Here is a 23,120-nt window from a genome sequence, read left to right as displayed (position 1 = left end):
AGGAGGAAGTAGAAGAATAGAAAGAAGAATTTTTTTTTTATTTTAGTGTGTTTCTAGGTATTGTAAAGTGTGTATTTTAAGGAGTTTTTGAAATTACTGTAATTGAAGTTGTTAAAAAGTTGTAAGAGAAAAAATTGGTAAAAAAATTCATTTGCCCAACAGGTTATTCACACTAATCCAAGGGGTTTTAGTGTAATTTGCCCTCAAATAAATCCATTTCTTATCAAAAAAGAAAAGGAAAAGAAGGAAAGAGACAAGCGAGAGAAAAATGTACACGTTGACAAGAGAGGTTGAGTACAATTTTGGACAATTTAAAAATTCAAAATATCTGCCAAAAATTAGGATTTTGTTCGGTTCCGTGTCACCTGTTTGATCAACTGCTCAAGGTTCCAAACTTCCATTGGCTCACACTCCAAGATTTGCCGCGTTAGTTGTAAGCCGAAACTCCCCACACTCCATTTCTTGCCAGGTCCAAAACTCGGAATCTCGAAAGTTTCTTCCTTCATTCCTTCATTCTCCCACCAGAAAGCTGCTGAAACTGTCATCCATCTTCAAGCCTCGAGGTAAAGCTGAATGATTCCTGCTGCTAATGTTGTGGTGCTTTCTGTTTTCTTCAAAATTTTGGGTCTTTGATTATGTGATTGGATTGAAACCTGTGAATGAATCGAACCCTTTTCGTGTCATCAAATGCCATTTAACTGTCTGACCAGGAATGTCCCAATAATCTGTTGAAAAAGATCGTCTTTTTATTCTGCCGACAGTTTCCGTGAGAATGAATCAATTAGAAGTTTTGGATCTTGAGTGAATGTTGGATTTTGCAGGGAAATACGATTAATCAAACATTGGATGAAAAAAAGTATTTTTAATTTCCAGAAATAGATGCTTGGAAATTGGAATCATTCCAATGCTTGATTTTCCTAAATAGTGAACACACTTACCTACCTCAATAGCTTTCATTGTCAAACGTGTTTTCACGGATCAAAAGGTTGACTTATATATTGAGCATCAATTCTACTCATTTATGGTGTTATTTGTGAGTTTAGCAAGAGGGTTAACCTTATTTTCCCTGCATTCTTTTAGCTGAGAATTCCGAGAATCTGTTCTTACAAATGGTTGGCTTGCATATAGAGCACTCATATGGTTATATATGGTGTTATTTGTCAATTTGGTGAGAGAGTTTCCTCCATTTTCACTTGCATCTCTTGGTTGGAAGTTCTTACTTTCAATTATGAACTGTCCATTCTTAGCACTCCAGTTTAGTCTTAGGCACCTATATTAGTTGCACCGTTGGTATATTTTGAATTTCCTATTGATTTTGTTCTTGCATTCCTAAATCATAGGTTAAAAAACTAAAAATGTGCTGGGAGTTTTGAGTTTTGGATATCCTGTCTGACGGAGTAAATGTACCAAATTTTCTTTTGCTTGCAGATTAGAGTATATAAAGTTCTGTGTTGATTGATTTGAGGAAGCTATAAGCTCTTTGTTGTCAACTGCTCGAGGAAGCTGAAAGTTTTTGATAAACAAACTATGACAAATGGGAATGCAAGCCTTGGTGAATGTTCTACTTCAACTTCATCCAGCAGTCAACAAGACATAGAGGATGATAAGATGATTGCCATGGTGCTCTCTGAGGAGTATGCTAAATTAGATGGGGCAGTTGGTCAAAGGGTTTCCCATCTAGCACCTATTCCTGTAAGACATACATAGTCCTACATTACAATTTGGTTATTGTCTAAACATAGTTGTTTTTGTATCTCTGTATATTATTCTGGGAAAAAAACTCTGCAATAATTTACTTTGACGCCATGCTGTAGTAGGAGAAACCTACTTTCTTTCAAAAACTATGAAAACATTGAAGAAGTGAACAAATTACTGTTACAAATTTTTGGATGTTCTAATTTCATTCCATTTTTGTTTGGAATCACAGCATGTTCCAAAAATAAATTCTTACATCCCGGACTCGAGTGATGCTAGTTTGGATTACCAGCGGTTATTTCAGAGGTTAGTCTACAGATTCATTGCAGTCTCTCTCTCTCTCTCTCACGCACACATGCAGAGACACAGGCCATCTGTCTGTCTGTGTGTCTTGCTCTCTTCATTAGTAGGGAAACTGTAAAAAATATGATGAAAAACTTCATATAAAACTGTTCTATTGAGTTTTACTATCTTTTATCACTTGTGATCTCTTCTTATCTATCATACTATTGCCACAAGGAGTATACAGTTCAGAAACATTTCTTGATTTGTAAAATTGGCCAAGAAGTGAACTCTTGTAAATAGCAGCCTCTTTCCATCTCATTTTATATGGTAGCTTTTGAATCAGCTCTGTGTGTTGAATGATATTGGCAACTCTATGATAAAATGGGGAAAACATTAACCATGTGTATTTTAGGTTAATTGTGAAGATAGGAAATTGGAATATGATCAGCCCAACATCACCAACTACTATCTAAGTGCTTAAAAATTTGTAAGATATTTCCTTCTAGGGTCAGCGCCAAATGTTTTACATCCGGAGTAACATGTATATCATATAAAATAGAACAAAGGGATTCTTATAAATGCCATGTAGAACAAAGGGATTTTTGCCTTCTGGGACAAAGAAGGAAGAGGCCATTTCTAGCTGGATATTTGTGAATTAAAGTCAGAGAGTTGGATTGTACTATTTGAGGATTTTTAGTCTTTTGCAATTTCCAGTAAGAAAGATGCTATGAACTGTTGTGTATTTGGAGAATGATAGTCGAAAGAACATTTGACGCTAGAACACTTGGGCAGATGTTAGGCCTTCTAACAATAAGATTACTTTATTCTGAACAATTGATGTGCTTGATATACTACCTAGTTTCTCCGCTTAAAGAGTAATACCTTCAGATGCCCTGTAACTTTTTTAAAGTTATGTGGCCCCCTTGTGTGGTTTTGGTTGACATTATACTAGAACTTTCTAACTCTGCTGACATTGCCTCTTAAGTTTTGTAAAGGCTAAAAAATAAAATTTAATGAATCTCATGAGTTTCCAACTTCTTTTACTGCATGTCTGAAGAGAGAGACTTTTCATTTGATGAAGGTGAACTTTATATTGGAGCAATCTCAAAAAGAAAAACTGACATAAAATTTGGCACGGGTGTATAGTGGTTCTATACTATTGCATGCACAGATTTGTTTTCTTAGAAGTAATCTCTTTACTGAAGAAAGTGAGATCTTGATTTTGGATGGCTATAGAGATTAACCAGGTTTCATATTTGTATGAGGTCAGCAATCTAGATAAAGCCCAGTGTACGACAATAACATTGCTATAGTCTGTTAAGAGTAATGCATGAGCTTACCCTTACTTCGAGTCTGCCTATAAGAAATCTGTCTTAAAGGCTGAGCTAAATATTTAAGTTGTATTGGTTCTGTAGGATGATCAACCAACCTCTATAAGCTTACATTCTTTTGAGTAGAACAATACTTAGTTACTTCCCATCTACTCATCAACCAAGCTTTGAAATTGTCTTGGCAAGAAAGGTGTAGAAACTGAAATGAAACTTGAATGTTTACTATTATAATCGAAATAAGATTGTGCAGGTTCTATAATTAGAATTAAATTCCAGAGGAGGCTAAGGTAAATCATTCCTAAAGATGTTCAGAAGATATTGACTAGGTTGAGTCCCTCAGAAAAAGAAAAAAATCAAAGCCTTCTAAATTTGATTGCGTAGCTCCCTCTACTAGTTTGCGGATTTCCCAAGTTTATCCTTGATCAATTAACTGTTCTGCTTAATAATCAAAATGCAGCCCTAAGACATTATAGTGGGAATCAGTCCCACCTAATTTTGTTGTTCTTTATGAAATTATATTCAATAATGCCTTTAAATCTTATACTAGGCAAATTTACTATCTTTTTCCCCTTTTCGCCTCTAGGAAGAGTAGCTTATTTGTTCTTCCATGCCCTGTTCTTCAGACTAAATACTTTCTTGCATAATCTTTTTAAATACTGGAGCAATGGAATCATATATAGTTGAATTGTATGATTTGAGGTTACTCTGGATTATATTTTTTCCCCATCTTCTATCTACTTGATTGTCTTGAGGGAAGGGACTTAAGATTGTATTTCTAGAAATTATGGCTTGTTAGATAAAACAGAAAGAAGATATGATGTTGGACTATGTAAAGTTGAGAAGACGCAACTAGCTTCTTTCATGCGTACCACATTGGATCGCTTTAGCTGCATGAAGAAAGGTGTATCTCATCACCCTCGGCTGCAATGCTTGCTCTGTCCATGATAACTGAAACCAAGGGCAGTTGCTAGGGCTTTGTCGACAGAACTTAGTACCATTTTCTATGATAGAGTGGGAAAAATTTCCTCTGTACTTTGAAAAGCTTACTAAACTTTACCAGAAAATACTCTCTGCAGTTACAGGCATCAAGGTGCTCCATCTGCTCCACATCCTGACCAACCAATGTCTCTTTGTGTATATGCTTGCCTCTGTCTGTAACAGAAGAGTGAGAAAGAGTTTAAATAAGATCATGCTATTACCTTTTGATATTGTTGAAAATAATTAATTATCAATAGGTACCAAGGCTATAATTTGCTTACCAGGAAAAGGAAAAGATGTAGCCTTCTCTTCTACTCCTTTAACTCTTCAGCTGGGATAAGCTGATGAATGTTTTCCTTCTTTGATCCTCTTTCAGGCTAAATGTTTATGGTTTATATGAAGTCAAGGTCTCAGGAGATGGCAATTGTCAGGTTTGCTAATTTCTTGTTGCCTTTAAGATCCTAATGCCATTCATCTGTTCATTTATATTTGTCCTTTTCTTCAGTTCCGAGCTCTTTCAGACCAGCTTTATAGGTCCCCAGAGTATCATAGGCAAGTCAGGAAGGAGGTTGTGAAACAGGTTTGTGCTTGGGCAGCTTCTAAGATACTGAGACTTGAGTTAGGTGTTATGCCGAATAGATTAACTATAATCTATTATATATTTGGTCAATAATTATGTCCAGGAATTATGTTTGTGGTTTTGATGCTTTCTTTTGTAGATGGGTAAGCAGTCTCATGGAGTCAAATATAATTATACAAAATAGGGCACGACCTTATTTTGCTGCTTAATTTTGATGTTTTGGTGTCTATACAATGTTGATTACTTGTGTTTGTTACATCTTTTATGTGAAAGATCTTATACTATCTGTCACCTTTTTTTCAAGTGTACTGTCTCTTATCTTGATCAGCCATTTTCCTTGTTAGTCTGTTGATTGATGATGCTAGCCAGTTTAATTTTTATTGGTTTAGAAATTACACTTGGAAGGTTGAATGCTTATTTCATGTGACAAATTAAATGGTATTTTAGTATCTGTAATTCGAAAAAGAAAATATTTGTCATGTTGTCAAGGGTCCTTTGATCAAGCAATCCATCCACTAAATTTTCAGCTAGCACTTGCACATTTCCAGCCTAGATTTCTTGTGACATTTTGACCATCTCCGTGTAACATATCTCTACTACAAGCCTATATGAGTTTTACATTCTGTAGGTACACAGTATACTTTCTGCAGTATGACTATTACATTTATGGCCCTCTATCTGCTCCAGCGGAATGAGCTGCTGGCAGTGCCTTCTGCAACGTTCATCAAATGATTGTTTTTTCAATCACCCCTCCGTTAGCAACTTTTTTGCCTGAGAAGTTAATTCTCTAAATGCCTTGGACACAATTGCATTAAGAAGATCTGTTTGCACTGGATCCAATGCTATCAACTCTACCTGTAGTTATTGGAATTCCCAATTTTAACTTTTTCATGCCATCAAATCTTTATCTATTTCAGCTGAAGGACTACCCTAATTTATATGAAGGTTACGTTCCAATGAAGTACAAGCGTTATCGGAAGAAAATGGCTAAGTAGGATACTCATTTGTGAATAATTATGCCTCCAATTCGATACTCTAAATTGTTCAAAGATGCAGTTGTATGCTTTATATATTCCTTTGTAGTCTGCTTCTAATTCTGGGTCTGATTTTCTGTATTTGCAGATCAGGTGAGTGGGGGGACCATGTTACACTACAAGCAGCAGCCGATAAGGTCTATTATTCTTCAAACATCCTTGTTTTTCTTGCCCCCCCCCACCCCCTTCCTTCTCCTCTGGTCAGTTTTTCCAACACAGAAAATGGATCCTTGTGTGTCTTGGTAATAAATCAGCAAATTGTTAAATAAGAATGCTGCAGTATAATTTTCTTAACCTAAAATTCAAGAAATCAAAGAAAAAAGTCGTGCAGAAAGTTCAAAGTGTTGTGTGTTGGAAAGGTAATGATAATGGTTATTCTCCTCCCGGATTTAGAATATACTTCTTGTTTTTTTTTTAAAGCACTTGCAATCATCTTTTTATGTTGTTATATTTGTTCTTCCAGGATTTTTTTTTTTTTATGTAAGGATATATGTTTCCTTCCCCTGCCAATGAGGGACAGATTTTTTTGCTGAAATGGTGTTTAGTACTTTTATTGACTTTCCACCCAATGTTACCTTCATTTATAAATAGGCATTGATTGTATGTCCAAATTATACAACTGCTACCTTGGATTATTTACTCAAATATTGCCTTTTTATTGAAAATTTAATAAAAATTGTTACTTGTAATGGACTTCCAGAAATACAGAATTCGATTTCCAGGAAGTCAATAACCATTGTCCAAATGGTGTTCTTCTTCCTATTTCTTCTTCCCTTTCACTTGTTCTTCCATTTGCAAAAACAAAGTAAATTCAGTGGTTCGGTTTTTTGTACTAACAAACCCTTGCAAGTACAAAGGAAGTCTGGTTTTTTGTGTCTCCATCCTTCAACCCTCCTTCCTGCTGCTGTGGTGAATTTTCTGGCTCTTCAAGAAGAAGATGACAATTGTTGTAAAATTTGATACCCTTTGATGGTGCTAGTCTGCAGAAGCATATTCAGCAAACATCTCTTCGAATTCTGCAGCAATTATGCAGTAAAAAGAAAGGCAGTTGGATTTTTTGGGATGCGAGGACTGGCAGATTGAAAGCCAGCAGTGGTTACAAATTAAATACTGCTAGTGCTGTGATGGTTATTAGCATCGTCCAAAGGTTAGGAGAGCAGACTGAGTTAGATGAGTTTTGGTGAAGGGGAGAAGAAGATATGGTTTTGTCTCAGATATTTGAAGTCATCCTCTATGCTTTTGGGTGACTATTAAAACCAATTTTTTTTTTTTAAATCTCCAATGAAAAAAAGCAATACTTGTGAACGATTAGTGGTATTTTGTTAAGAGGCGGGATTCAATTTTGAGGCTTTTGAAGGCCTCAGACATTATAGGTAAAATGAACATTGTAGAGTCTTATACCATTTCCAAAGCTGGTGAAAATAGGCAAGGTTAGAATAACCTTATCTCTGAAGGGAAGATGACATTGTGCATCTTTTTTCTCAAATAAAGAAAGTAAAATATCTCAGTCCTTAAAATGTGAACCAAGTGAAGTATTATTTTAAGCAGTAATTGGTGGGGTTCCTGGTAGTCTAATAGAAGAATTAAAATGAACTGGTCTGAAGAAGGTGTTATCTGTGGCAGATGTACCTCATTTCAAGCCTAAAACACTTAAGAGCTTTGTTTAAGATTTCCCCATTGGAAAAGTTTGGAAAGGAAAATTGATGCAGCAAGATAGATATGGTTAGTGATTTCTGCCCTTTAATCTTGCTAAGTTTGAAAGGAAGCTAAACCAAGAGAATTATTTCAGTCAAAGTTGAAGTGAATTGCAAGTTTCATAGGTGACTGCGATTTTGAAGGATCATGTTTTAAATCATATTTTAAGTATTGTACTGTTAGATGGAAAAATTGTGGTAACTCCCGAAGAAAACCAAAATGATTACCTCTGGATGTTGTAAAAGGGAAATTGCAAAAGTTAGTAGTAGTGGTTTGATGTTAATTATGTTGAAAGCTTATAAATATGTTGAGTACATTTTTTAGCTGGTTTCCAACCGGCTAGTGTCTTTTTCATTTATTCCTAGAACTCTTCTGATGTTGCACAGTTATTCAATCTGGCCTGTTGATGCCTGTATATCATGGAGTACTGAATTTAATTGAAGCTTAATTTCAATGTCAAAAGAAGAATCTTTTACAGGAATGATATCCTACTTGACTTACTCTGCACCTAGTGCTAGGTTCAGGTTAACAACCTATAACCTGGACCTAATTTTCTGTGGTTCAAATAAAGATGACTGAAATTGAGCCAGCTTTTAGGTCTCAAAGGGTTCTGAGAATATTTTTTGTGTAGCAGGCATTTTTACTAGGGAGAAAATCTACTGGAATCTACGGGCATATATATAGTTCATGGCACCTTAAGGATTCTTACTAATTTATAAGAAGGTTTTAGTGCAACAGATCAAACTGTTGTTTACAAATTTTATCATCATCCTGCAGTTAATCAACTTCTCCACCTGACACGAAGTATGACATCAACCCAAGAACAACGCTAAATATATAAAAATCTTTCTTCTCCTCGTCACAAAGGGATGTGCCTGCACACTTTGGCGGACCCATAGAACAGCATTAGGAGCACACTCTTTTTGATTGAATAATCCTGGGTGCTTCCTTTTAGTAACTGATCATGACTAGGACAATACCTTATGGCCATTGGAGAATTACTTTTTTCCAGAGACTGTTGATTAATTTTGCAAGAGTCTCTTTCTGAGTCCTGCTCATCTTTAGTTTTATTTCTATGTGGTAGTGTCCCTTTTTGGTTAATGTGTTATTTGACTTGAAAATTGATACCTGATCATATCCTATTGTTGTTTGTGTAAGGTCATTGACAATGCTTCATTCGTGCAGTTTGCAGCCAAGATATGCCTTTTGACATCGTTTAGAGATACTTGCTTTATCGAGATTATTCCACAATATCAAGCGCCTAAGCGAGGTATTGCATTTCCTTTCTTGTTCTTCTCAGGCATGGTGCCAATAAAGAAGCCAATCGAATCCCATGACTTCAGTACATGATTGTGACCCTTCTTTCTAGTGTCAGAAGTTCCTCATGCACCATTTCCTTTCATCAAAATCAGTTGGTCATGTTTCAATGTCACTGCTGCAATTCATCCGCTTAAGTTACGGGATCCTTTTTCTCTTTTCATCAAAAGAAGCTAAGAATATAGAAGCAGGTGAAATAGGAAAATCTCTAACAAAGCCCCTGAAATTCCAAGCAATTTCATGTGAGCCATTAAGCCCTAAACGAACAAATCTTCTAAGTTTTTGAAAATTTGCTAAGTTGATCTTTTAAATTTACTTTTGGTCATCTCTTTAGCAGATGCAACAAAGTAAAAATCAAGGGCATAGTCAATGTGGGGCAAAAAAACGAAGTTGTAAACTTTTCCTATTTGAATGTCAAAGTCATGTTTAGCTCGAAACTTGTTAAGCTAGTTAGATACAGCAAATTGTTGCATTGACTAAGGAGACAAATGGTGCAGGAGTTTTCACCATTTTTCTCTTCAGTCAACATCCTCATTGGTAACTCAACTACCAACAAATTTTCATCAAGTCAGTTTACTACTATGGGTGGAAATATCATTCTCCATAGCTGGTAACTCTTTTTGCCCCTTGTCATTTGCACACATTTGTTCAATATGGTTTGAGGAATTAAAGAAATTATTCAAGCTTAAACTTGTGCTGTGTCAAATGTTAATTTGAAAGTTTATGTAATTTGTCTAGAGGAAATTACTAGAGATGAGAAATCAAACTTTCAGTATATAAGGGATACGGATTATTTCATACTGGTTCGATGTTCTAGGAATAACCTGCTGTTCCCCTAAATGTTAGGATTGTGTTTCCAAGTGTGTGAGCAAGGAACTACAAATGTGTGCTGCACTATGTCTATATTATTAAGATACTCTTTTTTCTCTTTTTTCTTTGAATGGTGCAGAGCTCTGGTTAAGCTTTTGGTCTGAGGTGCACTACAATTCACTTTATGAACTGCGAGGTTTGCATGATTTCAGTTCTGATTAATCACGATTAGATATGTGATAATCAATAAAACTGAGAAATTGTTTTCCATTGCACAGATGCTCCAGTACAGCATAAACCGAAGAGGAAGCATTGGTTGTTCTAAAGAGCAAGAACTTATCGTGGTATTGTTCCAAAAACAGTCAGAAATCAACTGGTAATCCTGAGTTCCCCATACACAATTTCTTTGCCTCAACCTGTAGGGTACACTATATTGGCGATGCAATTCATTAACAATTTATATAAGAATTGTTATAGTCAGTTTGGAATACGTATAATTATTACATGTAACAGTGTAAACTCGATTATCTATACAGGAACCTACTCTTGGCGTTAAAAGTTTCTGTCATCTTATCATATGTCAAACATATTGTTCTTATGTTCAGATTTTAAACGACCTTCAGTACGGTCACCCTTTTCAAGCTTCTAGTAATGAATATGACCATTCTAAAGATATCTGCACACGTAGATAGTGCCAAAAATGCTAGTTTTAAACAAGAGAAAATGAAGAACATCAGCTATAAGTGACAGTTGTAGTTCTTAGATTATGGTTCCTCTCTGCGCGTAATTTTCCCATTTAAATTGATCTTGTCTGAGCATTACAAGGAAAATAATCAACATCCTTCTCTCAACAATCTTCAACGAAATGTGTATGTAATGATAATTGACTTAGCAGCTCACAGGAGTTATGTAATGATAATTGAAACGATTTTCCTTCCCCTTGATGTCCTCGATGCAGACATTGATGAAAGATGTAGGATCATCACTTTTTCTTTTGCTATTTTAATTGAAGACAAATATTTAACTCAAAGGTTCTATACAAGCAATGACCAGTAGATGTTTCTAAATCAACTGAAAAGCAAGTTACACTCAACGATGGTTGGAGCAAAAGTTTCTGCAAGTTTTTCTGTAATATTGCCCCAGAGAAATAAAACTTCAAGAACCTTGGCAAATTTAGTCCACAAATGCAGTTATCTGTGTAGTGACAAACATAAGCAAACATCTTTGTGGACTGTTCATCAACCCACCAAAATGATACTTGTCAGAAAAGAAAATTTCAGCACCCAGCTACTGGTTGATTTCATGCCAGTTGCCACAAGCATCTTTGCTACAGTAAAAGACATATTGCTACTTTTTGAAGTTGGTGATTGTATATTCGGTTGTACTAGATTGTAGTCCGGATGCGTTCTACATCTTTGATCTTTCTTGAAGACTTTTGGCTTTGAATTGGTCAAAAATCAGTTTTCTATCTAAATCTGCTGTTGTCTCTTAGTTGTTATCTAAGCATGTATTAGGCCACAATTTACATTTAAATGAGTAAACTACAATCCAAGTTTTCATCATTGGGCATGTTGCCATTAGATCGGCTAAGGACTTTACTGAATAATTTACTCAAGATGTTCTCATTAGATTAGCTAATGATTTTGATTATTAACTTGCATAATTTAGAACAGGGCACCAATTAGTAAAAGCTGAATTGCTATCTAAATTTAGGATTTTTCTAACGGATTGCCCATCCTTATCATACTTAAATTACACCTAACTTAACATGCGAATAACCACAATCATTGTGTCCTCTGCAGTTAGACATTTTCTCAAATAAACTATACTCTTCTAAAAAAACTAACGCGTGAGACTCTTCCTGACAAGTGCTAATCGAACACCCGTTAGCCGAACTATTAAATACAATTACTTACATGCCAAACTGTGAAATACAAATGCTTGCATTTATTGACTCCTTGTATTCAGATCCTTGTAGTTCGAGACCTCCCACTGAAAAAAAAGGACAATTATGAGTTTAACAGTCTGATTTGGTCATTTTAGTTTTTGTTCTATTTAATGTTTTCCTAGTGAATCAAGCTGGTGGTGGCCTCTCAAACATTATCCAAATCTGAATAAAAGATGGATCCTGTTACAGCGAAGTTAATTATGGGAAAATTCTACACATACCCAAGTTGGATGTGTACAAAAAATTAAAAATGTTAATAATGTATACATGCATGAATTATGTTATACTTTATATCTAAATTCTTTAAACAATGAGTAACTGACAGCGTATACATTATCACCGTTGGATCCACGACATATTTTTAACGGTTGAATTTCAAATTCAAATTTTTTATAGTTATTATTCATCAAATGCTAACAGTATATATACTATCAGTGTAAATTAGACAATTTCATTTTTATGTACTTTTTGTCATTATTAATCTATACTTCTTCAACTGTACCACATTTTCAATTCCATATTGCGTTGGCCCCATGTAGCACTACAATGCCACACAATTGAGTGGTGGAATTTTATCTTCTAAACTAAGAAATATGCTCAAAGCCATCTCTTCTTGATTCCAGAAGTTATATTATCTATAGAATACATTTCCTCATACTTTATCCAGGAGTTCAAAGAAATCCATACTTGGCTAAACATATGTTTGGCTCCCTTTTTTGGGTATCATCTGTAGATAGTTACTGCATAATTTTAGTTATTACATTTTCCGTCACTCAACTAGATTTCTGAGTTTCAAATAATTTACTTTGTCCTTGAAGCAGCAAAAATTTCAATACTTTGTTCATTTTTTTTTTTTAAAAAATTCCCCATCTCCATTTGAACTATATCATCACATGCAATTTAATTAGTTTAGCCTGAATTACTTTTTCCAAAAGGACCAAAACTAGTATTACCTTGTTATTTCACATTTAAGAATTAGGTAGAATTTTTTTTCACGTAAGAATTAGGTAAATTTCTAATAATTCAACAGAATAAGTGGAGATTGCTATTAACATCCTTGAGAATTTTTTAGATGTGAATGGCCCAAATGCCCCACAGAAATTAGAAAATTCATGTGACATAGTAGTCAACCAGTCATTAGCAATTCAAAGCTCTCAAAATTGGTCAATAATGTTTGTCTTCCTTTGTTGATGTTTCTAATAAACCGTATACTTAATTCCAAAAATGAAAAATTAATAAACCATAAATCCTGCTACCTTCCCAGCTTTTTCCTCCTTTCCTTTAGGCAGTCAAACTGCAAATTGATTTCTTTTTTGCTTTTGGGGGACTTTCTTTGTTTGATTTAGAATATTCTCCCATCCAACATTCTTTAACAATGGTTAGATTTCACAGATCAATTCCAATCTTTTTTATTTTTCTCATCAAATTGGTTCAATTATCTACTACAAATTTCCTTTTGTTATAAGCTAATTTGTAAGGTGCACGTGCATGGATTCAAAAACTATTTTGCCCCTTACTAGACTAATTGACTTTTTTTTTTTTTTTTTATATGTCATTATAAGCTAATGTTTGCAGCAATTAGGCTTGCTTGATGTCTTGCGAAACAGTCATTTTCACGTCACATTTGATATATGCACCTAATCCTAACATGTAACATTCCAAAAGTAAATTAGGGCTAGTTGGAGAATTGAATCAATTTCGAAAAAGTTAAAATGCTTAAGGGACGAATTATTGCAATTTTCTTAGGGTCGTGACACTAAAATTCTACAACATTATTTCATCTTTAAGTTTTCAACGCATTTGCATGGATAGATATAGTTGGGATTTTTGTCCTGTTGCATGTTGTTGTAATATATATATATATATATATATTTACATAATTTAGATATAATTAGAAGTATATTTTATGCGTCCACATCAACTCAATGTATGGACTTGTTGGCCAGATTTGGAGCTTCATTGTCCCATATTTATCTAGAGGCTAATGCTGCAGCCGATTCATTAGCTTCTCTTCATTTGACTGGTTATCAACTGTATTTATCTATGGCAGATTTACCTAAGCAGTGTAGAGATATTATTCTGTTAGATTCGAAAGGACTACCATATTGTCGTCCTGTAAGGAAGTAGTACTTCTCATTTACTGGCTTTTCTGCATATACTGGAGATCAGATATAGTCCTCCTCCATAGTTTATTTATTTTGCTGTCTTCAATAAATTAGGGGTGACATCCTTCCTCTGTGTACAGGGTTCGTCAAAAAAAAAAAAAAAAACTCAATGTATAGATACAACAATTTATGCAAATGTTCACTAAATTTTGAGGTACAATATGAGCTACGGTATTTTAATAGTACTTGTTCTAATATCCAAACATACGTATCATATGTATTAGGCATTATTATAACCTCGTTGCTCGTAGATCATCACTTTCTCACACTGATACCTGCAGGTATTGTGAAAATGATCAAGAAGAAAATATTCTAACAATTAATCATGATCTTTCTGTCAAAAATGACACGTAAAAATTGAAAATTTCAATAAATGACAACTCACTATTGTAATCAAATCATGTTTAAGAATATCAAGAAGTACAAGCAATCAAGGCAAACCGGGCCAATTCCATTGCATTTTGGTAGGTTCCAAGAACAATTGCGTGCCAGACTGCCAGTATATATTTTCTCGAGAAAACATGCAAATCCCATTTACTAATTAAAATAGTGCAAGACGGCTGCAGAATGTTCCTCTAGGAAGCTGTTTAATTTGGTCACATAATCCGTCTAATTTTAGACCATTATCTTTGTTCTTCTTGAAAAGGGTGCGCATGCAGGCGGAGAATACATTAATATTACGTGAGATTTTCCATCTCAAATCCATCAAAATCCCATTAATTAACCAAGCCACTCTTATTAATTAATTGCTTCCACGAATTATGAATAATAATGGCTGTGGACCCTCAAGAGGATGGGAACAAAATGATGGATTTTGATGAAAAAGATAAATTTGGAGCAGTTGTGACTTTGTTGTTGATAGTGTCTGTCGTAGTAGTGGAGAGTGTGGGGATGATAGACACTAAGATTGGCTTCTAAGAAAAGGTTTAATGATTGAAAGAGTGGAAAATGGAAAAGCAGGCCAAACTAGCTAGCTAACATTTTCTTTTACCCTTTTTGAGCTGATATTTCTTGGACTTAGTCATCATCATTGTTGTCACCTTCACCTTTCACCCTACCTGAAGAAAAAGTTTGTTTAAACACTCTAGGCCGGCAGCTAGTAAAAATCTTTAGCATAGTTGTCAAGAAACAACCAAACATCCACAAGAATACAAGAATACTAGTACTGCATCCCCAAAGAGAGAGCAGATCAAAGAAAACAAAGAACTTTCGCTCATTTGCAGCATTTTCCTAAAGGCATGTTCTGCATGAAATCGAGTTAATGAGGATTGAAGTCGGGGGTGAATTAGCTGAAGAATAGATACTTTGGAGGGAATTGAAGGAGGGAGTGCAGCAATGGCAGCCCTTTGGCTGCTTCTCTTTTATCTTGTGATGTCTGCAAGATTTCGTGGCATCTTCTCTTACACGGATCCTCGTGATGGTAATGTACTATACTTGTCTCATGTTGCATGCTTTTCCAAATTTATCAGCGTAGGAATGGAGGCATTTCTTATCCAATTTGATAGTATCATATTGTCCCTTTGGTTTGATTTTTTTTTTTTTTTTGATGCACTCTGCATCCAAATGCTATAGTTTTCTAGGTGTAAAGAGTGGACTTGCCCCATTCATTCTTCGTGAACAATGTCATTTGTAGATTTTACAATTTAACATTGAATTGAGCTATAATAATGTCAAGGATACTCTTTTAGTAAAATTTATAAGACACTTTTTTTTTTTTTTTGAAATCTATGTTTGGGCAGGAAAATTCATTTAGCTGAGTTGTATAAGAAGTTTTCGAGCTTCAAATCTGCCATGGTCTTTCAAGCACATGACAGCATGATATGTTGAATTATGGTCTATATGTATGGAAAGAGAGTTTTATTCAGCTTTGGAAAGTGAGAAAGGGAAAGTCAGGGAGGAGTTATTAGCTGCATATATATTCTATGCTTTCCATTTCTTAGATTGGATCAAGAAAAATGGTGAGTTGGGGTGTAGGGAAAGAGAAATCATGTTCCTTAATCATTATATTAGGCCTGCCTTTCATTCTTTATACAATTCATTATGAAGGTGCTAGGCCTTCTTAAAACATTGGGGTGGGACATCATTAGCTGCAGTATAGGTGTCAAAGGAAATGAGGTTAATTTAGCGAGAATTTGAGGTGAAAACCTAAAAACTAATTGTCATTTAGGGCATAAGGATAAAAAAGTTCTTTGTTTATATTGTGGAATAGACGTGTTCTCAAAACTCTCCTCAAATGCCCTTTATTTTTGCTTCTATTGTCCTTCTGGCATGTGTAGTATAGTGTACTATGAGCTATAAAGTTGAGGAAAAGTTTGACCTTAAGTTCTAATTAATGTCTGTTGGGACTAATGGATCAACTCTGGATTCTACGATTATGTATACAGCTGTCTCTGGATTAATTTCACAAGGAGATTAAGCTGATGGTGACCAAACCAATGGATGAAGGAACTACAAGGCCACAACATCATGAAGTTCTGCCAAAAAAGAGAAAAGAGAGGAAAACATAGGAGCCTTATCTTTTCACTTTTCCTGCTCCAGAAACCTTTTTTTTTCCGCTCTAGTAATATGTGTAATAGAGTTTCAAGTTTTCTATGACTTGATTTTTTGCCAATATTTTTCCCGTGTAGCATGAGTGTAAAGAAACTAAGTTAATTATTGCTTCATAATATCTTGTTCTCAATTTATACCAAGTAGCCATAGTGGTTCCCCAGGCTTTAGCCACTGAGAAAATCAATCGGCCTAAACAGATCCATTTTTGGCAGCCTGTTAACTCTTGCTAGTAATGGAGTTTCTTGAATGTACCATATATTCTTTGGTTATGTGGTTTCAATGCTTGTAAAGTCCTTTTGATCTTAATTGGATACAAATTCTTGCAGTTGCTGTTCTTAGGTCTTTGAAAGATCAATGGCAAAATACACCACCAAATTGGGGCAAGTCTGATGATCCTTGTGGAGATCCTTGGGAAGGAGTCTCCTGTAACAACTCAAGGGTCACTGCATTGTAAGTAGTTCATCTACTCTTTCAGGCTGTTGCAAATTCATTCTGGTATTTCCTTTCATGTAGCTTGATACCCTAAAAAATCCATGCCTGTAGCCTCACACTATGAATTGATACTTCAGGGGATTATCAAGTATGGGATTATCAGGTAAACTCAACGGTGACATTGGAGGACTCACCGAATTGATATCCCTGTGAGTTTCTATTGCTATTTCAGCTGGTCAAGCACATAAGTAATAAAAGTTTATAACTTTGCTTTCATTGAATTCACGTTCAAAGTATTGTTTCAGGGATCTATCATTCAACCGAGGCCTCACTGGTTCACTCTCTCCACGAATAGGAGACTTGCAAAATTTGAGTATACTGTAATTATCTGACAAAATCCTACATCAAATTTTGATCCCTGGAAACTCTTTCCAGGAACATATTCAAGAAGCAATTTTCTTTGTTTAACCAAGATTCTTGCCTTTTGTTTCCCAGAATCCTAGCTGGATGTAGCTTCAATGGAAATATACCAAATGAACTCGGGAATCTTGCACAGTTGTCCTTCCTGTAAGCAACAGTAGACATCGTTATATTCATTCTACATGGCATTGTACGAGGATTTGTTAACCTCGATTAATTTTCTGCTTCATCTTCCATGACAGGGCGCTTAACTCAAATAACTTCACTGGTGGAATACCACCTTCGCTAGGAAAGCTTTCCCACTTATACTGGCTTGATCTGGCAGATAATCAGTTGACAGGACCAATACCTGTTTCATCATCTATGACTGAAACTCCAGGGTTGGACCTGTTAAAAAAGGCAAAACACTTGTGAGTATGATTCTTTTTGTAAACAGTTATCCTAACCAATTTCCTCCAGGGGTAAGAGTCTGATTTTTATAGCTCTACAGCCATTTCAACAAAAACCAGCTTTCTGGCCCAATTCCAAATGCACTTTTCAGCTCCGACATGGTGCTTATTCATGTGTAAGTTACCAGACAATCAATATGAAGGTCTCCTTTATGTCTCTTTTCCTTCTTCTTCTTCTTCTTATTTTCCATTCTTATGACAGACTGTTTGATGCCAACAATTTGACTGGAGGAATCCCCTCAACAATAGGATATGTTCAGACACTTGAGGTTCTGTGAGTATGCTCAAACCATTTCATTCGATCTCCCTCTTAGATTGACTTAGTTTTGTTGGCCTGTCATTCTTACCATTTCTGGTGTGAATGCTATAACGGAGTACAGGAGGCTAGATCGAAATGCCCTGACTGGCAAAGTCCCATCAGACCTCAACAATCTCACAAATTTGGTGGAATTGTAGGTTCTTCTTGAAATTTGAAGAAATATTGTGCTTTCTTCAATCTTGCCATTGGATACTAAACTAAAATGCTTTCTTTCTTACTTCTGTTTTCGTCTAGGAACTTAGCACATAATCAGTTATCAGGTCCATTTCCAAACATTACGGAAATGATTTCCCTCAACTATGTGTAAGTGATGGTTCAAGAATTTCCACAATCAAGTTTTATGTACCTGTTTTCTGTTTGGAAGGTGAACTCTATGCTTTTGTTTACCTTCACAGGGACTTGAGTAACAACTCTTTTCAACCATCACAATCTCCAGCCTGGTTCAGTACATTAGCGTCACTAACAACTTTGTGAGTAGTGTTAAGATACTAATGAGAAGCTTAACGATAAATTATTCTAGTCATGGATCTATCTTATGCTTCGAAGTTGCAATTGTGCCAGGGTTGTTGAATATGGATCACTTGAGGGAATGGTGCCTCAGAAACTATTCAGTTTACCCCAAATTCAACAAGTGTAAGTTTGAATCAGCATGCACGGGACACTAAAAGCATTCTTTTGTATCTTTTAAAAGGTAAAGGTAATCCGGTTATGCTGATTCATTTCATGTCAACTTTTTACAGGAAACTGAGAAACAATGCATTTAACGATACACTGGATATGGGAAAAACCATCGGTCAGCAACTTCAACTTGTTGATTTGGAGAACAATGAAATACCCTATGTCACTCTTGGTTCTGGTTATCAGAATACACTTGTGTGAGACAATATTATATCTACTACTTTTTATGCCAAGAAACAATTTTCAATCCTTTTCTCCAACTAATGTTAATATCTTTCATCTATGTAAACAAAGATTGCTAGGAAACCCAGTCTGTGATGCGGGTCTTGCAAAGACCAGTTACTGTCAGGTTAAGCAACAAGCAGAAAAGCCCTATTCTACAAGCCTGGCTAATTGTGCAAGCAAATCCTGTCCTGCTGATAAAAAAATCAGCCCACAGAGCTGTAACTGTGCTTATCCATATGAGGGAACAATGTACTTCAGAGCACCATCCTTCAGGGAGTTGTCTAATGACACTCTATTTCAGCAGCTGGAAATGAGCCTGTGGGTGAAGTTAGGCCTTACTCCTGGTTCTGTTTCTCTGCAGAACCCTTTCTTCAATGTTGATGATTATCTTCAGGTGCATTTGGGATTTTTTCCATCCGTAGGAGAGTATTTTAACAGGTCAGAGGTCCAGAGGATCGGATTTGCTTTAAGTAACCAGACTTACAAGCCTCCAAAACAATTTGGGCCCTACTACTTTATAGCTTCTCCTTACACTTTCGGCGGTATAAAAGTCTAATAATTTCTGTTAACTTTCCTTAGTTTTCTGACTTATAAATGAACAAACTACTGACAACAGAGCTGTTGCAGCTGAACGTGGAAATGCCATAAGCAAAACAATTATTACAGCGATAGCTGCTGGCTGTGCCATTCTGGTGGTGTTGCTTGTTGGCCTAGGCATATATGCTGTCTGGCAAAAGAGACGGGCTGAAAGAGCCATTGGATTAAGTAAACCATTTGGTATGACCTATGCACTACAGCTCAGTACTCCTTGTTACTTTTGTGAATGTGCTATAACTGAAACATTTTTTGACCAGCATCTTGGGGTCCAAGTGGAAAAGACAGCGGAGGAGCACCTCAACTAAAAGGAGCCCGATGGTTTTCTTATGATGAACTGAAGAAATCAACCAATAACTTCTCTGAGAAAAATGAGATCGGTTCTGGAGGCTATGGCAAGGTATGCTGTCAAATATTTTGATTTTGAATCTACAAATTTTCCTCAATTTCAACTCAATTGTATTTCTGGGTTCTTAGGTCTACAGAGGGATGCTTCCAAGCGGACAAGTTGTTGCAATCAAACGATCACAACAAGGTTCCATGCAAGGTGGGCTTGAATTCAAAACTGAGATTGAGCTGCTCTCACGGGTTCATCACAAAAACCTTGTTGGCTTGGTTGGATTCTGTTTTGAACAAGGACAACAGATCTTGATATATGAGTTTATGCCGCATGGAACTCTAAGGGAGAGTTTATCAGGTATGTTTGCTTCCATGCCATACACTAGGTAATTCTTACACAGGAAGAGTACTGATTCTGAATTTTTCCTTGAGGACACAAATACAAGATTTAGAAGATAACAACCAAAGGTTTTTGTTGTTCAATGCCTGCCTGCCTTTGAACCAGACTATGTTGAACGGGGCATTATCACTAGCATTCAATCATTCATTTAAAATTCACTATTTTTCTTTTCATTCTTGGATATTTGATCAGGTTTTTATAAAATCTAATCACTCAATTGCATGCCTCAACATCTCTGCACCTTCCTCCCAAACTAAATCCATGCTTAAAACATATATTCCGAAAGATCATCTTTTTAGCTTATTAGAAGCCAGAGTGTCAGCAAAGCAGCATTTCATAGCTGACACTTCATGACAGTTGTAGTATCTTTACTAATTCAACATGTTCCTTATGCTTGGTGGCATTTTATCATGAGAAAAAGATCAGGGACTTAGAGATTTTGGAGATTCTTTCATCTTCGGAATCAGTATTGCATGCTGAGAACTTTTATTATGTCAATGTGCTTGGCCCAATTGAAAAATTGGGTACTAATTTTAAACAGAAAGAATTTGACTTAGTTACTATTGGCAACAATCGTTAATACGTAAATCAGGGATCTTTGAGAATTTGATCTCAATATCAGGAAATAACCACTAGGAAAACCTTTTATCTCAGACATGCCCAACTAAGGCAGCTTGCAGAATTTGATGCAATTTATTCACATTATAAATGTTTTCAGGGAAGAGTGGAATTTATCTAGATTGGAAAAGGAGACTTCGAGTTGCACTTGGTTCAGCAAGAGGATTGACTTATTTGCATGAGCTTGCCAACCCTCCTATAATCCACAGAGATATCAAGTCCACAAATATTCTCTTGGACGAAAATCTGACAGCTAAGGTTGCAGATTTTGGCTTGTCTAAGCTTGTTTGTGATGGTTCCAAAGGGCATGTATCCACTCAAGTTAAAGGCACACTGGTAATATTTGATGTTTTTACAGCTACCTTATCCTGAAAGAACTCCCAAGTCCATGTTTAGATACATCATCAAAAGTCCTTTCTACTGCCATCGCGAGCAATTAACAGTAACCTTTCCTCTGATTCCAGGGTTATCTGGATCCTGAATACTACATGACCCAACAATTGACGGAGAAAAGCGATGTGTATAGCTTTGGTGTGGTTATGCTTGAGCTGGTAACAGTTAAACAACCTATCGAAAAGGGAAAGTACATCGTCCGTGAAGTGAGAATGGCAATGGACAAGAATGATGAAGAATGCTATGGCTTAGGGAATATAATGGATCCATCCATTCGAAACACAACCACTCTAATAGGCTTCGGGAGATTTGTAGATTTGGCAATGCGATGTGTGGAAGAATCAGCTGCAGACCGCCCAACAATGAGTGAAGTGGTGAAGGAACTCGAAACAATTCTACAGAATGATGGATTGAATACGAACTCAACATCAGCATCCTCATCTGCCACAGATTTTGGAATGGCGAAAGGTGCTAAACATCTCTATGATGTGATGCCTAGGAAGGATGTTAACAGCAGTGATGCATTTGACTACAGTGGTGGATACAACATCTCAGCTAAAGTGGAACCCAAGTAATAGATACCATGAGTATCCTACTGGCTTGAATTCTTTTGATTAAATTTTTTACACTTTCTTGTAGAACCTCCTTTTGGGAAATGCAAATAGATTATCAAGTTTCTTTTGCTATTGAAAGCCAACATAACTGACAAATGACTGTATAGTATGGTAAGAGTAGGATAACAATATGGTTAACTCAATAATTAAGTTCATAGGGACAAAGGTAAAACAATTATTTTGCCACTTGATATCTAGAGAAAATTTGATTTAAGCAACTTGTTAGACTTCATATTCTCTGCTTTTCTAGCAGAATGGTCCTTGACCTAAAATATTAACAGATTGATATAACTTGGTTGCATAAATTTATTTTGCCTACTCGAAAGTAATGATAAATCTATCCAGACGTGCTGGGAGGTATGAGGATGTCCTGATTAGAGGCTAAAACAATGCATCAATGCATTCTCCCCCAAATGAGTGGTAAATGCAACTAGATGGCTCTGAATCACAGAGAATAGGGCGCATTCTCTACCAGCCAGCATCTTTGGTGCAGAGGTTAAGCACAGACAGGAAACTTAGAGCAATAAGTACAATATCTTCTAACAGTTCATCCAAATGACAAATAGACAATCAAGAAGAAAAGGACAAAATGGCAATAAAATTCAGATTGATGAACATCTTCCTCTGGAATGACATTTTGCCAGCACTGAAGACAGCAAGCATGCCTTGAGAGGACTTCAAATGAAACGACACATTTGGCTAGAAACTTATCCAATGATCAGTTGGACCAACTGGAACATACAGGCTCTATTTGTTTGACGGTAAAGTCATGCAAGAAAGTGAGTAATGGGCAAAGCGAAGCGAAGTGTATCGGTAAAATTCGGTCCCAATTTAGGTTTTCGACCACTTTTTATTCTATATCTATCACATGACTCATACATGATCCATTTTTTAGGAACAAAATGAAAAGGTTAGATCCCATTTGTAATTAAATAAATAACCCAATCCATATTCAATTTTGTCCTTCAAAAAGTAGAATCTAACCCAAACTATTTTCATTTTTTTTCAAAAAAAAAGTGGAATCTAATCTATATTTATTTTTTCCATTAAAAAGTAGGATCTGGCTTTTTTAGTACATACCAGATGACTACACGCGGGTCACATAGTGATCACGAGATAAAAAGTGATTGAAAACTTAGATTGTGACCAAATTCTGCTAAATTGAATTCGTAAGGAATATAAAGTTAATATTTTAAGAGTGAAGGGCTAAAAAAGGTGAAATGTAAGGAAAATTTTGAACGATTTTTCTTA

General features: G+C 35.8%; 2 protein-coding genes across 2 annotated transcripts; both read left to right on the top strand.

Annotated features, from left to right (window-relative positions):
- Window positions 1-330: 330 nt before the first annotated feature.
- On the top strand, window positions 331-10,329 carry LOC113764547 (OTU domain-containing protein DDB_G0284757). The gene is made up of 10 exons (XM_027308473.1): window positions 331-563; window positions 1,429-1,692; window positions 1,928-2,001; window positions 4,666-4,720; window positions 4,795-4,869; window positions 5,787-5,860; window positions 5,992-6,040; window positions 8,784-8,868; window positions 9,865-9,921; window positions 10,004-10,329. Exons 2-10 carry the CDS (start codon window positions 1,528-1,530, stop codon window positions 10,048-10,050), a joined length of 681 nt encoding a protein of 226 aa, XP_027164274.1. The 5' UTR covers window positions 331-563; window positions 1,429-1,527; the 3' UTR covers window positions 10,051-10,329.
- Window positions 10,330-14,929: 4,600 nt separating this feature from the next.
- On the top strand, window positions 14,930-21,941 carry LOC113766950 (probable leucine-rich repeat receptor-like protein kinase At5g49770). The gene is made up of 19 exons (XM_027311110.1): window positions 14,930-15,258; window positions 16,715-16,838; window positions 16,958-17,029; window positions 17,126-17,200; window positions 17,316-17,387; window positions 17,483-17,650; window positions 17,731-17,805; window positions 17,892-17,963; window positions 18,070-18,141; window positions 18,243-18,311; window positions 18,404-18,478; window positions 18,570-18,641; window positions 18,749-18,883; window positions 18,981-19,453; window positions 19,539-19,688; window positions 19,766-19,905; window positions 19,983-20,202; window positions 20,963-21,198; window positions 21,327-21,941. Exons 1-19 carry the CDS (start codon window positions 15,174-15,176, stop codon window positions 21,828-21,830), a joined length of 2,889 nt encoding a protein of 962 aa, XP_027166911.1. The 5' UTR covers window positions 14,930-15,173; the 3' UTR covers window positions 21,831-21,941.
- The last annotated feature ends 1,179 nt before the right edge of the window (window positions 21,942-23,120 follow it).

Source organism: Coffea eugenioides, chromosome 3, assembly GCF_003713205.1.
Source record: "Coffea eugenioides isolate CCC68of chromosome 3, Ceug_1.0, whole genome shotgun sequence".
Lineage (NCBI taxonomy): Eukaryota > Viridiplantae > Streptophyta > Magnoliopsida > Gentianales > Rubiaceae > Coffea > Coffea eugenioides.
This window is presented reverse-complemented; position numbering and strand designations above follow the sequence as displayed.